Source organism: Oryza brachyantha, chromosome 7 (assembly GCF_000231095.2).
Source record: "Oryza brachyantha chromosome 7, ObraRS2, whole genome shotgun sequence".
Taxonomy (NCBI): domain Eukaryota; kingdom Viridiplantae; phylum Streptophyta; class Magnoliopsida; order Poales; family Poaceae; genus Oryza; species Oryza brachyantha.
In genome coordinates this window covers 5,226,143-5,245,504 of record NC_023169.2, presented here as the reverse complement: position 1 = coordinate 5,245,504, position 19,362 = coordinate 5,226,143, and the positions used below count along the sequence as shown (strand labels likewise).

The 19,362-nt window shown below is 38.1% G+C and overlaps 1 protein-coding gene across 1 annotated transcript; it reads right to left on the bottom strand.

The window, feature by feature from the left end:
- Window positions 1-13,436: 13,436 nt before the first annotated feature.
- LOC102702022 (protein CHUP1, chloroplastic-like) lies at window positions 13,437-18,646 on the bottom strand. Its single transcript, XM_006657532.3, has 9 exons — window positions 18,373-18,646; window positions 18,233-18,282; window positions 17,425-18,147; window positions 14,971-16,293; window positions 14,717-14,848; window positions 14,455-14,636; window positions 14,235-14,346; window positions 13,987-14,130; window positions 13,437-13,812 (listed from the first exon to the last, which is right to left on the bottom strand). Exons 1-9 carry the CDS (start codon window positions 18,449-18,451, stop codon window positions 13,714-13,716), a joined length of 2,844 nt encoding a protein of 947 aa, XP_006657595.1. The 5' UTR covers window positions 18,452-18,646; the 3' UTR covers window positions 13,437-13,713.
- Between the last annotated feature and the right edge of the window lie 716 nt (window positions 18,647-19,362).

Here is a 19,362-nt window from a genome sequence, read left to right as displayed (position 1 = left end):
TATCGTTAATCCCACTCAAACTATTTTCATGAGAGGACGGAATATCCTAGAAGGGGTTGTCATTTTACATGAAACAATACACGAACTACATCGGAAAAAAGCAAATGTGGTGATTTTCAAAATTGATTTTGAAAAAGCCTATGATAAAGTCAAATGGTCATTCTTATTACAAGCCCTTCGAATGAAAGGATTCTCATCCAAATGGATCTGTTGGATTGAATCATTTATATCAGGGGGAAGTGTTGACGTAAAAATGAATGAAGAAATCGGTTCTTATTTTCAAACTTAGAAGGGTCTTCAGCAAGGAGATCCTCTTTCTCCAATTTTTTTAACATAGTAGCGAACATGTTATTTGTGTTAATCAACAGAGCCAAAACTGATGGGCATATTGGTGGAATAATACCACATTTGGTGGATGATGGCATTTCTATCCTACAGTATGCTGACGATAGTATACTTTTTATGGAACATGATCTATATAAAACTCGTAACATGAAGTTTTTACTTTGTGCTTTCGAGCAACTCTTGGGTCTTAAAATCAATTTTCATAAGAGTGAGTTGTTCTATTTTGGTGAGGCTACGTCCATGGAGGACCAATATACAAATCTTTTTGGTTGTACCATTGGTGAATTTCCAATTCGATATCTAGGCATACCAATTCACTTTAGGAAATTAAGAAACGTGGATTGGAAAAGGGTAGAAGAATATTTTGAGAAATACCTAAGTAGTTGGAAAGGTAAACCTCTATCTACTAGGGGGCGGCTGACTCTGATCAATTCAGTGCTTACTAGTCTTCCTATGCACATGATATCCTTTATTTCTATTCCAAGGGGAGTACTAAAATCTAGATTATTTTCAGTCTAGATTTTATTGGCAATATGATGATCCAAAGAAAAAGTATCGATTGGCTAAGTGGAACATTATGTGTCGTCCAAAGGATCAAGGGGGTTTAGGAATTCATGATTTGAATATGAAAAATATCGCCGTCCTTAGTAAGTGGCTTTTTAAGTTACTTAAAGCTGAAGGAACGTGGCAACAATTGATTCGGAATAAGTATATGTGATCAAAACCTTTGTCACAAGTTTAATGGAAGGTTGGGGACTCACATTTTTGGGCTAGTCTTATGAAAGTCAAGAGTGATTTTCTACGCTTTGGTACTTTAACCATCGGAGATGGCTCTCAAATAAGATTCTAAGAAGATACTTGGTTAGGTCGGAGAACATTGTGTGAGTAGTATCCTTGCCTTTATAACATCGTTAGGAATAAACACGATACTATTAACAATGTGCTACAAGATCCCCCACCAAATATATCTTGGCGAAGGAATCTAACTGGTAATAAGTTTGTGGCGTGGAATAATCTTTTACCATGAGTCACGAACTAAGAGCTCACACAATTTCAAGATGAACTCCATGGCAACTTAACTACGAATAGAGAATTTTCACTGAAATATCATTACCTGTCGTTACTTCGTAGTGATGTTCCCAATATCAACAAGATGCTTTGGAAGATAAAAATTCTATTGAAAGTAAAAATCTTCTTATGGTATCTGCGCCAAGGAGTAATCCCGACAAAGGATAATCTTGCAAAGCGAAACTGGAAGGGTAGTAAGAAATGTTGTTTTTGTAATAAAGATAAATCAATTCTTCATTTGTTTATTCAGCGTCGTTTTACGAGATCGGTGTGGTCCATAATTCATATGGCTTTAAGTCAGGCACAACCAACATCCTATTTCTTTTATGAAATATCACTTGATGGCGGCGAGGCTTGGGGATGATCTGTCATGTGTGTGTGGATGGGAGATAATATATATAAGGTCCTACGTTGTTGGCTGTTGCACGAGCTTAAAAGGCAGAGGTACCAAGAATAAAAAATGTTTTTCCTTTCTTTTTTTATTTTTCAAATGGTTTAATCTAGAGAACAGTAGAACTATTGGACTTGACACCGTTAATCCACTTTGACACCCCAGTGACATTTGAACAACTTTTTGTAGAGGAAACAGGTGGCATTTTACCAATTAGCTTGCTGTGTCCTAATAAAAAATACACCGAACTATAGTGTCGTTTGTACATTCCTTCCGTTTGAATTTTAACCTTGCAAGAGAAGTAGTAGCTAACACAACTTAAAAAAGATCACAAATATTAAATTTAAATATAATATTATTCTCGACCATTACATCGATAACAGGTTATGAACTTATACAAACTATGTTCTTTTATGATGAAAGATAGAAGTTAATGGTTACGTACGTTCTTTCTTCCAAAAAATTATATAGAAGTTAAAATAGTTTCTAACTTTATAGTAAATAATTTTCCTCCGTCTTCCATCTTCCAGCTCCTATAGGGATGATGAACCTTGATCAAGCCATTGCCCTCTCATTGTCTGGTCGTCAGTGATATATGCTCTTATCTTTTTATTTTTATTTATGCTTATAATCCAAAATTTAAATTTTTAACCTTAAATTTAAAGTTGATTTTGGAGTTTTTTCATCATAGATTATTTTTCAACATTTGCTTTTACATCATTACAAATACATACATAAAAATTTATTCATAAATTATTTTTCGTTTGTAAATATGTTATTGTCATTTTTTCACACGGATTAGCCTCACAAACTATGGCTCTCACTCGTGTAACAAAGGCTGGTGGCTAGCCCAGCAGCTATGAGAAAGCAGTGTCATTTGGTTGCAACACTGTACATTTTTCTTTGGTCGCAGTAGTCATTTGGTGGTGCGTGGCTACTACCATGGCAAATGTATTCTACTGCACAAAACTTCGAGCTGGAATAGTTTGTTGTGCACTGCAGTTCTATGTGTCCTGTGTAAATAAATCGTCACTCAATAACCCGTGCACTTATTTGGTGAAAGAAAACATCCTAATGCCTCCTTTTCCCATTGGGAAACTGTCTAGAATTTTGAATAGTTTTGATTTCACACCTCCAAAGTAATTTGTTATTCCTACCATTTTTTTGGGAGTTTCCTTGTGTTTCAACATTTATGTAGATGCTCAATGTACATCGACATGGTGATGCTTGCCATTTATCTATAAGTTAGCACAAGCAGGGTGCAATATCTCAGTCTTAAAAAGAGTATATTGTGTCACTACTTTCAACATAAATACAACAACCAACACTTGAAAGTTACTGAGAATAGATTGATGACACACTAGATAGTGTGCAATTACGAGGACCGAGACTAGGTTCAAGGAGAAACTAAGGTAGAGATGGTTGGGATGTCATGTGACAGGATTGGACTAGAGTCAGGATCCTTGGAGGTCAACATCGGTCAACAATGGGATCGGTACTATGCTCAAGGAGGAGCTGAGGTCCAAACAATCAATATGTCAGGTAATGGTGTTTGATACAAGGTGGCAGATGACCATGTGTAAATGGATTTGTAACATGCTTCATAAATTGTATGTGCAAGAATACGAGAAATTGTGAAGAAATACGAATGGAAAGTTGAGAAAAAATATGATTTGGGTAGTGGAATTTAGAAAAAAAGAATTTAATTAGGTAAATTTAGTTTTGAATTAAGGAAATGAGTACTACTAGGACAAGAAGTACTACTCCTAACAGGATAAGTAGTCCTACTCCTAGTTGGTGATGTACTTAATAGATGAGGGGTTGAGACCTAGGCCGTGTTCGATAGTAGGGGGGAGGGGGTCAGTTATCTAGAGCGAAAAACGTACTAATAGATTAGTACATGATCAATTAATTATTAAAAATATAAAATAGAATAATATAATTTTTTAAACAACTTTTCTATAGAAATTTTTTGTAAAAAATATACCGTTTAGCAGTTTGGAAAGTGTGCACGCGGAAGACGAGAGGGTTTAGTTATCTTATGGGGGTGGCCGAACGGGGCCATGGTGATATAACCTTTGTATAGCTTTTGTAAGAGAAAATTGGAGTTAAAGAACCTATGTATGCACTTTGTAGACAAAAATTGATGCAATAAAATTGATCTACTTCCAGCGTATCTTTGGATTGTGTTTTTGACAGCGGGGTGACGACTTTATCAGTTTGGTGGGTTCTTTTTGTTTTCGCTAAAAAGATTTAGTTGATTAGTTTTTCCTACGATTCAACCCCTCTGGCAAGCTTCTTATGTTTCGATCCTACACTAATCTATACTATTATAAAAAGCGGTAATGATTCTGCCAGCGTTTTTCGTCCGTCCGTCCCTTGGGCCGACCAGGCCGCGCGTGGGCCGTCGTCATGGGCCGACCAATGGCGCTCTCGCTCGCTGGCTAGCTGCGGCCGCGTGTGGGCCGTCGTGCTGGGCTGACCAATGGCGTGCGCCCTCGCTCGCTCGTTGGCTGCTGCGTGGGACGAAGCGGAAGGCGCGCGGGGGTGGTCCGACCATGCTACATGTGGACATCTGCGTCTCATCCACACAGCGGGGCGAGTGGCGGATGCAACACAACTTTTTTCTTTCTTTCTTTGCTTCCTTTCCTTTCACCTCATCAATGTTGCCCTGTCGATGACAACGGCGAGTGCTATTTCTTCTTTATGGACTACAGCAGCAGCAGTAGTATAGTACAATACTCTCTTCTTCTTGGCGTGTTGAAAAATGCATGTGCGTTGCAATGGGAGAAATATAAATTAATTCATAATTTTAACATCAGCTTAAATAATAATGAAAGCGATTATCATCAAGCGAAGAATTCCACACATTCCTTCGTACGACAAAAAGGATGGCTCTACGAATTAATATAGTCAACTCAGATGGGCCAGATAGGCTAGATCGATCGAAAGTAACCTAACTGGATGAGCTAAGTTCACTTTAGTAGATTATTTTTTTTATTGTCCATGTAAAAGCCTCGATGCATTTTATACCATAGATGTGTTGAGACACATCTTTAAAAAATTATAACATTTTTTAGCATTTTTCCAGAATTGTTTGAATATATTGGTGATAGTATTGTACTGGAAAACTTAAAAACTATATTATGGTAATTTAAAAATTAAAATAAAGAAAAGAAAATAATTTACGAGTAAAATTTTTATATATGTGTTCATAGCGATCTAAGAAACAAGGCTAGAAAATAAATAAACTACGATAAAAAATCTCAAAATCAACTCCAAACATAAGGTTGAAGATTTGAATTTTCTCTTATAAACATATGCAAAAAGCAAAAAATGAGTGAAAAGCTATAGTATGATACTGTAAAAAAAACTATCACTGAAAAACACTATGAAAAACTATAGCATGGTACTGTAAAACAAAAACAAGTGTCTTTAAAAAACAACATGAAAAACCACAGGACTGTAAAAAAATATCTGTAAAAAGCAAGAAAAACTAAAGCACCATAAAAAAAAGAAAAAAATGTGTGCTCGGAAAAGATAGAACTTGCGTGGGCTGTCTTCGGCGTCATTGCCAATTACCACTTGGGCATGAGTACGTCAATTCCTTTTGTTGTCGCCGTTGTATTGTGGGCTAACATATCTAGCTGCCGTTGTATTGTGGGCTAACCTATCTAGCTACAGACAACGGATGATGGATCGGTAGAATCCTTATTCTATAAAAGTAAAGATTAACTATTTTTTTATAAACTCCTGTTGCTCCCATGTCTTCGAACTAAATTCTTTGAAAGAAATTGAGAGAGTAAGTTTTAGCTTAAATTCACTTAAGATAGGAAATATGGGATGAATACTTTTTGCTTGAATTACAATATGAGAATGTTCTTTCCTTTTTTATTTTTCTTGGATGAGGTTTCCCGTTTTTCCTCGTCAAGGAGAGCGAGAGAGAGGACATGGCCACTATAAGAGTCCAACCTTCTTATATTTTTCATCTCTATATTTAAAACTGACCATTTTTTATGTAGAAAAATTCAAGCTTAAATACAAAATCAAAAAGAGACATTACATGTTAGCTGTAATCTTTAAACAAACATTGGTCAATCAAGCTTTTTTACATTTTTTTCAACTTTTGTTGAAGTCCGTTACAACGCACGGGCATTTTGCTATACATATAAAAATATAGATCAACAAATATACAATAATGAATACTATAAGATCTTCTAATCTTCCACGTATTCATTTACATGCTAATGAATATACATATAAAACATGGGAAAGGATAGGTATTATAGGTGTTGCAGTGACCTAAGTAATACCATTACGTTGTGGGTTCAAATTTTCGCATGAATTTTGCATTGAGTTGTTTCAGAGGTTAAGTTTCCAATTTAAAAAGGCTATATATATATATATATATATATATATATATATATATATATATATATATATATATATATATATATATATATATATATATATATATATATATACACACACACACACACACACGGTTGGATACAGAGGTTGGGTAAACAAATATTTTCTCTACAAAATTAAAAAAAACGATACACATATAAAATGCATTCATGAATCTATGCATAAATGTAGACGTGGTCAAAACCTACTTCTACATTTTTCTTTTTGTGAAAAATCACTCGAGGGCCCCCAGGCTTGGGGATGATCCGTCATCCGTGTGTGGATAGGAGATGACATATATATGGTCCTCCATTGTTTGGCTGTTGCACGAGCTTAAAGGGCAGAGGTACCAAGAATGGAAAATGTGCTTTCCCTATTACCTTTTTTAAATGGTTTAATCTTTGAGAACAGTAAAACTGTTGGACTTCACACTGTTAGTCCACTTTGACAGCTCAGTGGCCTTTGAAGAACATTTTGTAGGGGAGACAAGTGGCAATCTACCAATTAGCTTGCTGCGGCGTAATAAAAAAATACACCAAACTCTGGTGTCGTTTCTACATTTGGACCAATGTAATAATAGATTATAGTAAAAATAGTATTTTTTTCATATTTTATTTTCTTTTCCTTCCGTTTGAATTGTAAGCTTGCAAGAGAAGTCGTAGCTAGCACAATTTTAAGAAAAGAGAAAAAATCTAACAAATACCATTGACAAACACTTAATTATAAGAAATGTCATCGACGAGTTTGAGATCTACAAAATGCTATCATAGAAACAAATTTGTTTAAGAAACGCCATCGCTGTTAGGGTTCCGTCAACTTTTTCCGTTAAGTGCTATAGTATGAACAGTGTATTTAATGGCAAAAAATGGACGGAAACCTAACGGCGATAGTATTTCTCACACAAATCTCTTTGTATGGTGGCATTTGTTATAATTCACATTCGTCAATGATATTTCTTAAACTTAGACGTTTGTCGATAGCATTTCTTAGATTCTCTTAAAAAAAGATATCCAATATTAAATTTCAATATAATATTATTCTCCACCAGAACATTCATAACAGGTTATGAACTTATACAAACTATGTTCTTTTATGATGAAAGATAGAAGATAGTGGTTGTGTTCTTTCTTCCAAAGATTATATACAAGTTCATCATCTTATATTTCTAAAATATTTTTTTAACTTTACAGTAAATAATTTTCCTCCGTCTTGCATCTTCCAGCTTCTACAACAATGATGAACCTTGATCAAGCCGTTGCCATCTAATCATCGGGTCATTGTTGATATATGCCTCATCTTTTCGTTTTTGTTTATGGTTATACCCCAAAATTAAAATTTTCAATGTTAATTTTAGGTATGATTTTAGAGCTTTTTCATCATAGATTATTCTTCAACACTTGTTTTTACAACACAAAAAAACGTACATAAAAGTTTTATTCATAAATTATTTTTCTTTTGTTGGCTTTTTCACACAAAAACAAAAAAAGATGAGCCTCAAAGTATATCTCTCACTCGCGCCAAGGAAACACGGTGGCTAGCACAGCCGTATGAGAAAGCAGTGCCATTTAGTTGCAACACTCTATATTTCCTTTGGTCGCAATAGCCATTTGGTGTGTGAGGCTACTACCATGTCAAATGTATCCTCCTACACAAAACTTCGAGCTAGAATAGTTTGTTGTGCGCTGCAGCTCTATGTGTCCTGTGTAAATGAATCGTCACTCAGTGATCCGTGCACTCATTTGGTGAAATAAAACATCCTAATGGCTTCTTTTCCCATTGGGAAACTATCCAAAATTTTGGATAGTTATGATTTCACACGTCTAAATTAATTCGGTTTTTTCCAAGCATTTTGCTTGGGAGATGCCTTGTGTTTCAATATTTTTGCGGATGGTCAATATATATCGACATGGTGATGCTTGCTATTTATCTGTAAATCTGCACAAGGCGCAGTATCTCGGTCTTGAAAAGGGTGCGTTGTGTCATGACTTTCAGCATAAATAATTCATCAACCAACACTCTGTGCACGGCAAAATTCAACGTGAAAGTTACAGAGAATAGATCAATGTCACTCTAGAGAGTGTGCAATTACACGATTCAAACATTGATTGTTGTCGTGTGTAGCTGCATTAAGATGTAACCAACGAAAATGGTTATTTATAAAATATTTATTATCCAAAGTAATCGCACCATTGTACTAAATTAATTTGAAAAAGATTGGCCTTGTTCGGTTGGAGGAGGATTGGACAGGATTGGGCTACAATCCCCATGGATTTCTTCCCCGCGGAATAAATCTCGGCCCACAGAAAAATCACTGTTCGGTTAAGCCTAGTCGAGGTTCTAGCCCAGACCATCTCGAGATTTTTCCATTATCTTGGCCAAGGAATTAATCCTCTCCGTCATTGGTGTGGAAAAAAATCTCATTATCTTATGTGATAATGTCACTAGTGGAGAATGTAATATCTATAACATTTGTTTATCGTCACGGAAGATACAAAATTCGTCATTAATAAACTTTTATGACGAATTTATGATGAAATTCGTTTCGTCTTAGAAGTGGCGTCATAGAAGTATCCTAGTGACGAAATAGTGTGTTTCGTTATAAAACTTCTTATTTTATGATAAACCTCGTTCGTCTTTGAATTTTCTTGCTGATGTCAAAGAATTGCTTTACAGCGGGCCAATAACTGCCACATGCGAGTGATGTGGCAAGTGGCAAGCCACGTGGAAGACAAGTGGTACAATGCAACTGATCCACGTGTTTATATGTGATTGAGCCATGTGGCAATGTGTGAAAGTGCCACCTGGTAAACCGATAATCGCCACGTGTTTTTATCCTGTTACGCCACCTCACATAATTAACATCGCATAATTAATGACATCATCCATGTCACATTAATACAATAATAACAGGCTGGTCCAATTTTATTATATATATTTGCATTAGCATCAAAATAACATGTCAAATACAGACCAACATACAAAATTTATCCACCAATATACAAAATTTATCCACCAATTTATTACAGCAAATATTTATCCACCAATTTTCCAAAAATGGACTGGCCGACCCACATTGCCGGACAGCCCGTGGCCGCTACATGCCTTTGCAACGCCGCCGGACACCGTCGCCGCTGGATGCCATCGCCGTCAGCCGCCGTACACCGTCGACACCGCATGCCTTCGTTGCAAGGGAGAGGGCCAGAGGCGGTGGATCCAACCCTCTACACATCGCTGGCACATGCTGTCACCGCCGCACGCTGGATCCGCGAGGGAGAGGGCCGGAGGCGGCGGATCCAGCCCTCCCCGCGGCGCGCCGCATGCTGTCGGCGCCGCACGCCGTCGCCGCGAGGGAGACGGTCGGAGGAGGTGGATCCGGTCATCCCCACGTCACCGCCGCTGGATCTGCCGCTCCACGCCGGATCCGCCACACTCGCGCTCAGAGAGGGGGAGGAGGATGCCGCCGTGCCGAAGAGGGGGAGGAGCAGGCCGGCGCCGGGGAGTGAGTGAGAGGAGAAGAGAGGGAGAAGGAGAGGGAGAGGAGAGTGAGAGGGTGGCTCGGCTGGGTGATGGATGGCTAGAAATTGTTGGGCCAATTGGGCTAATACGGGCCTTATTTTATTTCATCTTTGAGTAACTTTTTTTTCTTTTTTCGTTTTATTGCACCACTATGAAGTGACACGCAAAAATAATTATCTTCTATACACCGATCAATTTTTTGTATGTAATATACTACTTATAAATTGTCTAGTACAAGTTTCAAGAATTTTCGAATTGATTTACTATTTTCTATATTTTCTATATGTTTAATGAATTTCTACATGATTACCCAATTAATTCAAAATTGAACCACGTGTGCATTTTATAAGATAAAAAAACTATAAAAAAATATATTTGGGCTCATCTGTTGCATTCTAGCCTATATCTTAGAGATAGATGAAATAATAAACTATCTTCAAGAGACAATTCAAACTTTTGTCTCTAAATTATCACATAATAATTATAATAATATCTATATTTCGTTGGAAAATTCTATAAATTGACACAACACTATATTTTTTGGGTCATAAGCTTGCCATAAAGAAATTACATGATTTTAATAAAGTGTGAATATACATTGGTCACGAATGGATACATTTGTCTTCAGTTATAAGAAACTATGTCAGAGATGTATCCACTGGTGAACAATGTATGGTCCCACTTTATTAAAACCATTTGAGTTTTTTACGGAAAGCTTATGGGCCAAAAATATGTTGTCATGCGAGTTTGTAGAATTTTTTGACCAAATTTATATATTATTGTAATTATTATGTGGTAATTTAGGGATAGAAAATTGAATTGTCCCTAGAATATAATTTAATTTTTCATCCTTGTTCTGGACATGAGATATAATGAAGCATATGAGAATAAATACTATTTTTCTGAAATTTTTGGCATCTTACTCGATGCACACGTAGTTCAATTTTGAATTTATTTCGATAACCACGTAGAAATTCAATTAACATGTAAAAAATAGTAAATTAGCTCCAAAATTTTTGAAACTTCTACAAGACAACCTACACATAGTTCATTATACATGAAAAATATATTGCTGTCTGTAAGATAAATATTTTTGTGTGTTACTTCACAATGGTACAATAAAATAAAAAGAAAACAAGATACATGTTAAAGATCATATGTTTAAACTTCTATGCACTTTTAATTTAGACATAATCTCTATGTTTAACATAAGAATGGAGAATATGAACTGAAATTAGCAATTATTATGTAACATGTATATTTCTATTCTATACATAGATGGCAGAAAACAAGCTATATAATAAAGATCCAACGAATAGAAATTAACATAAAATAATTCAATTAAATGAAAGATCATGATTTTAGAAAAAATCAGAAAAAAAACCATTAAATTTAGAGTTATTACGAGTGAGAAATACCAATTACAAATTTTAATTCCAAATTAAAAAGAGAAAATTGAACCATGCATGTGTTCTTTGTCTCAATCCACATGGCAAAGCAATAGTAACATGCTTTGTCGGTGACGAATTTTCTCATGTACTATGACGTTGTTTAAAACTTTTGTCAAAGATGTTGGTACGAACTACCGTCAGAGGGGATCCATGACGAAATAGAAAATTTCGTCATATATATTACTTATTCAATGACAAAAATATGTATCGTCATGAGAAAAATGTCATAGATGGGCTATTTTCTACTAGTGTGTGTAAAATCTCAGCTTACTACTTTCTATAAATCTCTGCTAAAACGAACGGATGTTTTTATGGAACGGATTATGGAAAAGTTGGAGATTCAAACCTCAAAGAGATTGGTTGACACGGGAGGGGTTCACCCAATCCCCCCGGAATAGATTTCTCTTGGGGATTAAATCTCAACTAATTGAATAAGTCTTTAGAGGGTATTTTTCATTGTTTATGTTTAATGTTTGACCGTCCATCTTATCTAAAAAATTATAACTAGTATTTTTATTGTTAATAGATGGTAAAAAATAAATAGCACTTTACGTGTGACTACTATCTTTTAAATTTTTTATATATTTTTTAAATAATACGAGTAACCAAACGTGGACACATAAATCCACGAATACAGTTAAATTGGTACAGAGGTAATACATTCTACAGGTCTTTCCAGTCAATCTTGTGTGCTCCCCTACTTGCACCCTGACATGACGTGTGGGCCCGGTGCGCTTCATGTCGTCAGAGAGAAGAAAGGGGCCAAAAAGGCAGTGCTCTTACTGTAATATATAAGATCATATAATATTTTATTTCGGACAGCTTTTATATCATTGGAAAAGGGTTATATTGAATCTTGAGGGGATTGTAAATGAAATAATTTCCATTTTTGCTTAAATTTTCAATTTAAGAGAGACAAGAGGCTTTGAAAAAAAATTATTCAAAAGCAAAATGTGCTATTACTGGTCGGTGGACAATTGTGCAGATTTACATTCTCCCTTCATCATGAATTGAGAGTCGTTCTAAGCAAAAGCGAAGATTATGGAAAGTTAGTTCAGTTGTCTTAACAAGGAGCTCTTTCAGGGTGCTTCATCTTAGGTAAGAACTAACAATCAATCTTTACCATTGATTTATTTTATTTATTTTTATATCCTAATTAATAAAACATAATATCCAAGGAAAGCATTAATGTGCATAGTCATGTTTTCTAAATTTAAACCATGCAAGCAAGGAATGTGCAACAATTATTGAACTTTATAAATCAAATAAATGGTGGTTTTAAATCGAGAAAACAATACATGAGAAAAAAAATAAAATTTGTCTTGAATTTCCTTATATTTGAATCTTTTTTTCAAAACATGATTTAAATAATTCTTATTTAAGATGTACATGCATATAACTCAAGATTTGAAATTACATTTTACACACACTAATACTAATTTGAAAAAGAAGATAATCATGTTTAAAATTAAATATAATTCAAATTTATAGTATTCAAAATTAATGATATTTTCATTCAAAATGACTATATTTTTTTTATTTTGTAGAGTTATGAATTTTAATATCCAATTAAGGAAACATTCCGGCATTCCTTATGAGTGTACGACAAATATCTTTAATAGCATTTAATTTATAATAAGAGATGGTTTACCACCAATGAGTTAATAATAAGACTAGTCCTTGGATCAATGGGCAACTGATGGTGTAAAATATCCCTTAACAAGATCATTGTACGCGTATCATGCCGCTGTATTAATTACCGCATTATAAAGTGGAGGATGAGTTTATCTCCAATTAACTATATGAACTGGCCGCTACACGATAAAGTACTATTTACTCAGTTCTAAAATAAACTAGTTGGCACCCCACGCCTTGCCGCGGGTTCTATAGTTTTATCCTCAAACAAAATCCAAGTTTTAAATAGTTAGATGTAACTCTATGTATATATAAAATATATGATAATGTGGTTTCATGTATACCCTATGTTATTACAATGCAATTCATGTTTTATTTTTCAAAGCGTCATTGCGTAGTGTTATAATGCATCTATATTCATAGCAGTCATTAATAATTTTTGTTTGTGAGATATGAGTACTTCTAAATGCTTGCTTGCACACATATATCTTACCCATCCTAAATGGTTAATAGCATATAGGGAAATTAATGCAGTTGCATGCGGAAATAGGTTATCAGGAGAGATTCCTGCGCAAATGATGTGAACTTTAGGTGCAAGCAATTTTCTAAAGGAACCATCCTTGGAATAGTATGCCTAGGGTATGTATAAATCATTTGTACAGTAGTGCCTCATAATACACACTTGCAATATAATTTGGTGTGCATGTACTCACTTTTCCTTTCTCAGTATACATGTATTAACCTTTAACCTGTACACTATTAGTCATATGTTGCCGTATATATTCTGATATGGAGAAGATTGGGATTTACAATTCCGTATTGCTACAATGTATCTATTCAACTAATCATTCATTTCGAACAACGAAACCAATCAAAATGTTGAATGCATGTTTGAAGCTATGCATCAGATATTTGCGGAGCCGAAGTTTGTGTGCTCATCTTGCTCCTTAGCTCTTCGAAAGCCTTCATGCTCTCGGCATCGAAGCCTCCGGCAAACTGTAGAGTTTTGAAGAATATAATAAGTTGTTGATTACGAAATCTCTATTTTACCATGCAAATTCATCAACACTACTGTATAAATGCGTTTGAAAAAGTTGTCAATTACAAAATCTCTACTTTACTATTCAAATCCATCAACATTATAATATAGATTGTTCACATTTTCCATACCTGATGGACTCTGAATGCAAATCTGACACCCTGGAGAAGCAAGAACTCTCTGTTGGGGTCTTTGTCAGGGCCCTGCAATGCATCAAGCTCTGTGGCAACCCTCTTCATGTACTTTTTGGCCAACTGAACAGATGCCAATTTGATCTATTCCCAACATACAAGATGAAATTTGGATTTAGAAATCAGAATAGCTGAAATGCTGCAAGAGTCCTAAAAGATAACAGTGGTCTTGGAATAGAGATGTGAACCTTGCCAACTACTCCAGAATCAGACAGCCAGTCCACTGGTATTCCATACTCCCTATAGCGAGATATGGCCATGTCTCTAGTCCGAAGTAGTGCATAAACACTCTGCTCCACTCTGACATAAGAAATCAATACATGCTTATTCTTTGGACTTGACAAAATATCTTTATTATCTTATTCTGAACATTTGGAACAAGACTATTTAGAAGAAATGTCAACTTACTTTTCAAGCAAGGAATACATCTTCTTTAGAGCTTCTTCACATGGAAGTTTTGGATCATTGTTAAAAGATGAAACCTTGTTTTCTAGTTTTAACAGGTCTTGGTACTCAAAGGCTGCTTCCCTTACTGCATCAGTTTTGCTCTCTGGCCAATCGAAGTGCTTCAGTACTGCTCGCTCATCAACCTGCGATGTCAATTGATCCCTTTTCAGCATTATCTTGTTACTTTGTCATATGTTGTATTTTCTAAGTAAGGCTGGCTTACCAAGAATGAAAGTTCCTCGTCAAGCCAATTTACGAATGCAACAACGTCATCGATATTTGCAAAATTTGCTGCTCGGACTTCATTTGCTAGAGACTCCACAAAGTCTCCTTGGGTCTCCACATCAGCTTTGACCTGAAACATTCCAAGAAGCTGTGACTTCTCAAGTTTAGACTACTCTACAACAAACAATGGACTATAGGAATTTGACAGTATATGTATATGAAAGGAAACATGATTTGAAAAACAAAACATACAGCTAAGAGGAATGCTGATCGGTTCTCAATCTCTCCGATCATGTTGCTTCTCACATCAGAAACACTCGATGTCATTGATCCCAGAGAAGTTGTGTCCTTCTTTGCTTCACGCTTCATCAGGCTCTGATAAAACTCTACAACCTCTGGTGCACGGTGCACCTTGTCACCATCACCAGCAACGTTCCTAGGTAGGGAACCAGGCAGCGGTGGTGGCGGCGGTGGCGGTGCGCCGACAAGTTTTCCAGGTGGCGGAGGCGGCGGAGGAGGTGCACCTGGTGGCCGTGGCGGCGGCGGTGGAGGTGCTCCACTTGCAGTGGTGGCGGACGACGCAGGAGGTGGCCGAGGGACTCTTGGAGCTCTCTTCTCAATATTTGCGAGCTTCAGCTGCGTCACCGCTAGAGGGTTGTTGTGATCATCACTGGATTGGTGAACGGATTCAGCATTGGCAGCAGGAGTTTTCTCCTTAATCTGAGCAAGTTTTGTAGGGAGTGCAGCTCTGGGGGACAAGAAAGTGCCTGAACTAGTGACACCGCCACCATATCTCTGCACTCTGGCTTTCTCTGCCTTATCCTTTATCGCCTTCTCCCGCTCCGTCGCGAGTCTGTGCCTGTCTTTGTAGGCAGGATACTTGTCATCAGCAAAGCCTTCGACTGTCTTGGACATGAGCTGGAACGAGGACGCAACGTTCGCATCATCGGTGGCATCACTGGGAAGATCATGCTCATCCCTCTTTCCGAATGTTGTAATGCCCATGCCATCTCCTGCATTCCTGAGCATGAGAGCTTCTAGGGGCCCTTTTGGCTTCTGGCTGGAGCTGAGCCTTCTTGGAGAGCCACCGGTGACGGACTGTGCTGTTGGTGACCCCAAGCTACCACTGTGCTCATCCTTGCTTCTCCCCCATTTCTTCAGCTTCTGCATCAGGTTGGGCCTTTTGCCCAGGAAGCTGTATCTGCTAGAAGAGCTGTCGACCGAAACATTGTCGAAATCTTCGCTTCTCGGAGAAGAAGGCGCAGAAGAAGCGCTTTCGAGGTCAGTGTCACCTTGGCCTCGCTCTGATCCTGCATACTCCAGCATCAGCAGTTTGGCTCTCTGCTGTGACTTTGGGCTGAGGGTCCTGTTGAGGTCACGAGCAGAGATCTTCTCCGATGGCGTCTGGTAGTCACGGAGCTCGTATCTTAAGCAGGCGTTAACCCATCGGAGGTACACCAGCTCTTCTACTTCACTGAATCTGTTCAGCTGCAGGCCTTCCACTTGCTTTGTCAGGTCTTCGTTTGCATGCCTTAGTTTGTTGATCTCCTCTCTTGCATCGGCGACTACATCGCTCTGCAAGATGATATATGTTGTGTAGATAGTATATGATTGAAAAGTGCAGAAGGAAATAATATCTAGTATTAGTAGGTTGTATTGTTCCTTTTTCTGATAGATGAATGTGAAATTCTGATGTGGTTTTGAAAAACAAGGGTGTCTCTTATTATAGCAAAGCTTTACTGAGTACTCAATTGCTAGCATGTACAATTAGGCAAGTGGATAATATTTAGTTTTGGTCCATAGAATTAGATGAAATTGCAAATTTTGACTACTGTTAATGAAACTGATTGATTAAATTCCAAGAAAACTTAAAAATCATATCAGACAACTCCTGTCCAATAGAGAACAGGGAATTACAAATGTCAGGATGTCGAGTGAGGATCCTCTGCAGTACTGCATGTACAGTAATGCTGTCAGTGAGCAGTACTACACATGTAATATTGCAGAGGATCTGAATTGCAGGATGTCATGTCCCTGGCCCCAAAAAAGGGTTAAAGTCTGGACGCACCCAAAAAAGTATAGAACGTGAAAGAAGTGATCCTAATAAGAAAGGTGGCTGGAAATGATGCAACGTACTACCTCCGTTACATAATGCAAGATGTTTGACCTTTTTTGTTTGTAACGTTTGACCATTCGTCTTATTCAAAAATTTAGTATAAATATAAAAAATGACAAGTCGTGATTAAAGTTCTTTTGATAATAAAGTAAGTCACAAGCAAAATAAATGATATTTTTTTAATTTTCCGAATAAGACAAATGATCAAACATTACATATAAAAAAATCAAACATCTTACGTTATGAAACAGAGAGAATATATGTTAAAATTGCAATTGATATAGTATCAAGAAGCACCACATTTTGTACTAAAAGATTTTGACCTCAAGTTCCAAAGTTTTAAGTTTAACTTTTGGTAACTAGAGGTAATTTCTCAATAATGGTAAAATTGTTCACGTTAAAAACTTGGGTGATTCCAGTGGGACATGGCAATGGGCAAAACTTTAGCAAATTGTTTTAAAATTCAAAACAATATGTGTTCAAATGGCAGAGCCCCGATTTTCATTTCCTTTGCGTTCAGAAATTTTGAACCCTCAAAAAAAAATTAATTACAGAACGAAAACTAAAAAAAAATACTAATTCAGTACTACCTCAGTGATCTTCCCTTGCGCAGCATCCAGCTTGACGACGAGGTCCCTCTTCTCGTACAGGAGCTCCTTGTTCTTCCTCCTCAGCTCCAGCAGCTCCACCTCCACCTCCCTCAGCCTCCTCAGCTTCCGCTGCACCTCCGCCTCCTTCATGGCGGCCTCCTCCTCCCTGGCCTTCAGCCCGGTCACCTGCTGCTTCAACAGCATCAGCTGCGCCTTCGTCTGGCTCGCCTCCGCCTGTATCTGCCGCTGCAGCTCCCGGATCTTGCCCCTCGCCGCCTCCGCCTCCTTCCTCGCCGCGGCGCCCCTCGCGGCGTCGTCCTGCAGCTTCCTCCGCTCGGCGTGCAGCGAGGCGACGGTGGCGGCGAGCGCGTCGGCCTCCATGGCCTTGGCCCGGAGCTGCTTGCGCAGCTCGGCGGCGTCCGTCTCCTGCTCCCTGAGGCCATAGTACTCGAGCAGCTCCCCCTCCAGCTTCATCTCCCTCTCCTCCAGCTCCCGCGCCAGGCTGCGCAGCCGCTCCAGCTCGGAGCTGACGCTGTCGCGGTTGCTGTGCCGGGAGCGCTCGAACCTGTCGCCGGGGAGAGGGACGTCGATCTCGCGGCCGGACAGCAGGCTCTCGATCTCGGACAGCATCTCGTCATCGTCGTCGTCGTCGTCGTCTGAAGGAGCTGAATTGGTTATCGCGTTGATCGTCTTCACCTCCTCCTCCTCTTCTTCCTTCTCCTCCTGAATCAAAGAATCAAAGAAACAGTTTTCAGACAAAATGTTGAAACTTTGTAGCAGCTTTGTAGGGGAAATATGTGATGCATACATGTTCAGAGTGGCGAGTTTTATCCTTCCTCTTCCTTGCTTGGCCATTGTCTGAAATTCAGACATAGCTTTAGTGAGAATTCAGTTGGGATGGTGAGCACAATTAAGGAAATAAGTACTCTTGCTATGAATTGTATGTACCTTTGCTTCCACTGTTGCCTCTCTTAAGAGTTAAAGCTGCAACGGAGGCGACAACCACGACACCTAATCTGACAAGCATGACTCTGTGCACTCATCACTGTCCTGGCCAGGAGCTCTCTATAGTCATCAGAGAAAATCTTCAGCTAGCTAGACAGGTAGATACATACATTGGAGGAGGAGAGCACCGTGACTAGAAGGGTGAGTGAACACTGAACACAACCAGAAGATGTGGCTTGCAGATTGTACTTTGCTACTACTTGTCTACCTATCTCTGAATGTTTATCCCTTGCTTGAGAAAAAGCACACGGACTCCTATAGCAGACAAGGCTCCCTTCAGTTTCTTGGTGTGCCAGCAGTTTGGCAGTTACTGACAGCTGACAAAATTTCCATATGCATATGAAAGCATCTTGATTTGTGTGGATTGTGATTTGCATGTCATGATACGCGCACAGGTTGTGGGTTTGTGGCTTGGAAGACACGAGCTAGCAGTAAGGCAGGCTGCTCTTTCTTCCTGTGCACAAGAAATGTGTGGTAGCTAGTGTTTGTGACAGTGACATTTGGATAAGAAAAACTGGAGAAGAGTCATGAGGCTCACAGGGTGGAGCATGCTTGTCAATTGTCATTACCCTCTCCTGAATGCTACCTGCAAAACATCGATGAAGCCATCAGCTACTAATTAACACTGTACTGCACACTAAAAGTTCTGAACTTTTTTCACATTCTGAAGAATCTGGGTGGTTCAGTCATACCCTGTTGCTCCTGGAGGAAATCATCGGCTATGTTTTCAGTTTCAGGTCTTGAATTAATCTCCATGGAATCAATGGAAGAATGCTTTGAACCACCGTAGAAATGCATGATGAATGGCGGTCGATCTGGTGCACACAATTCAGATTCACGGGAGCGAGCTGAGCTCGTCGTCGACATCCACGGGGAGCGGAGGACAACACAGGGATTCCATAGATTGATCAAAAGAACCTTTCAGCACGCTCT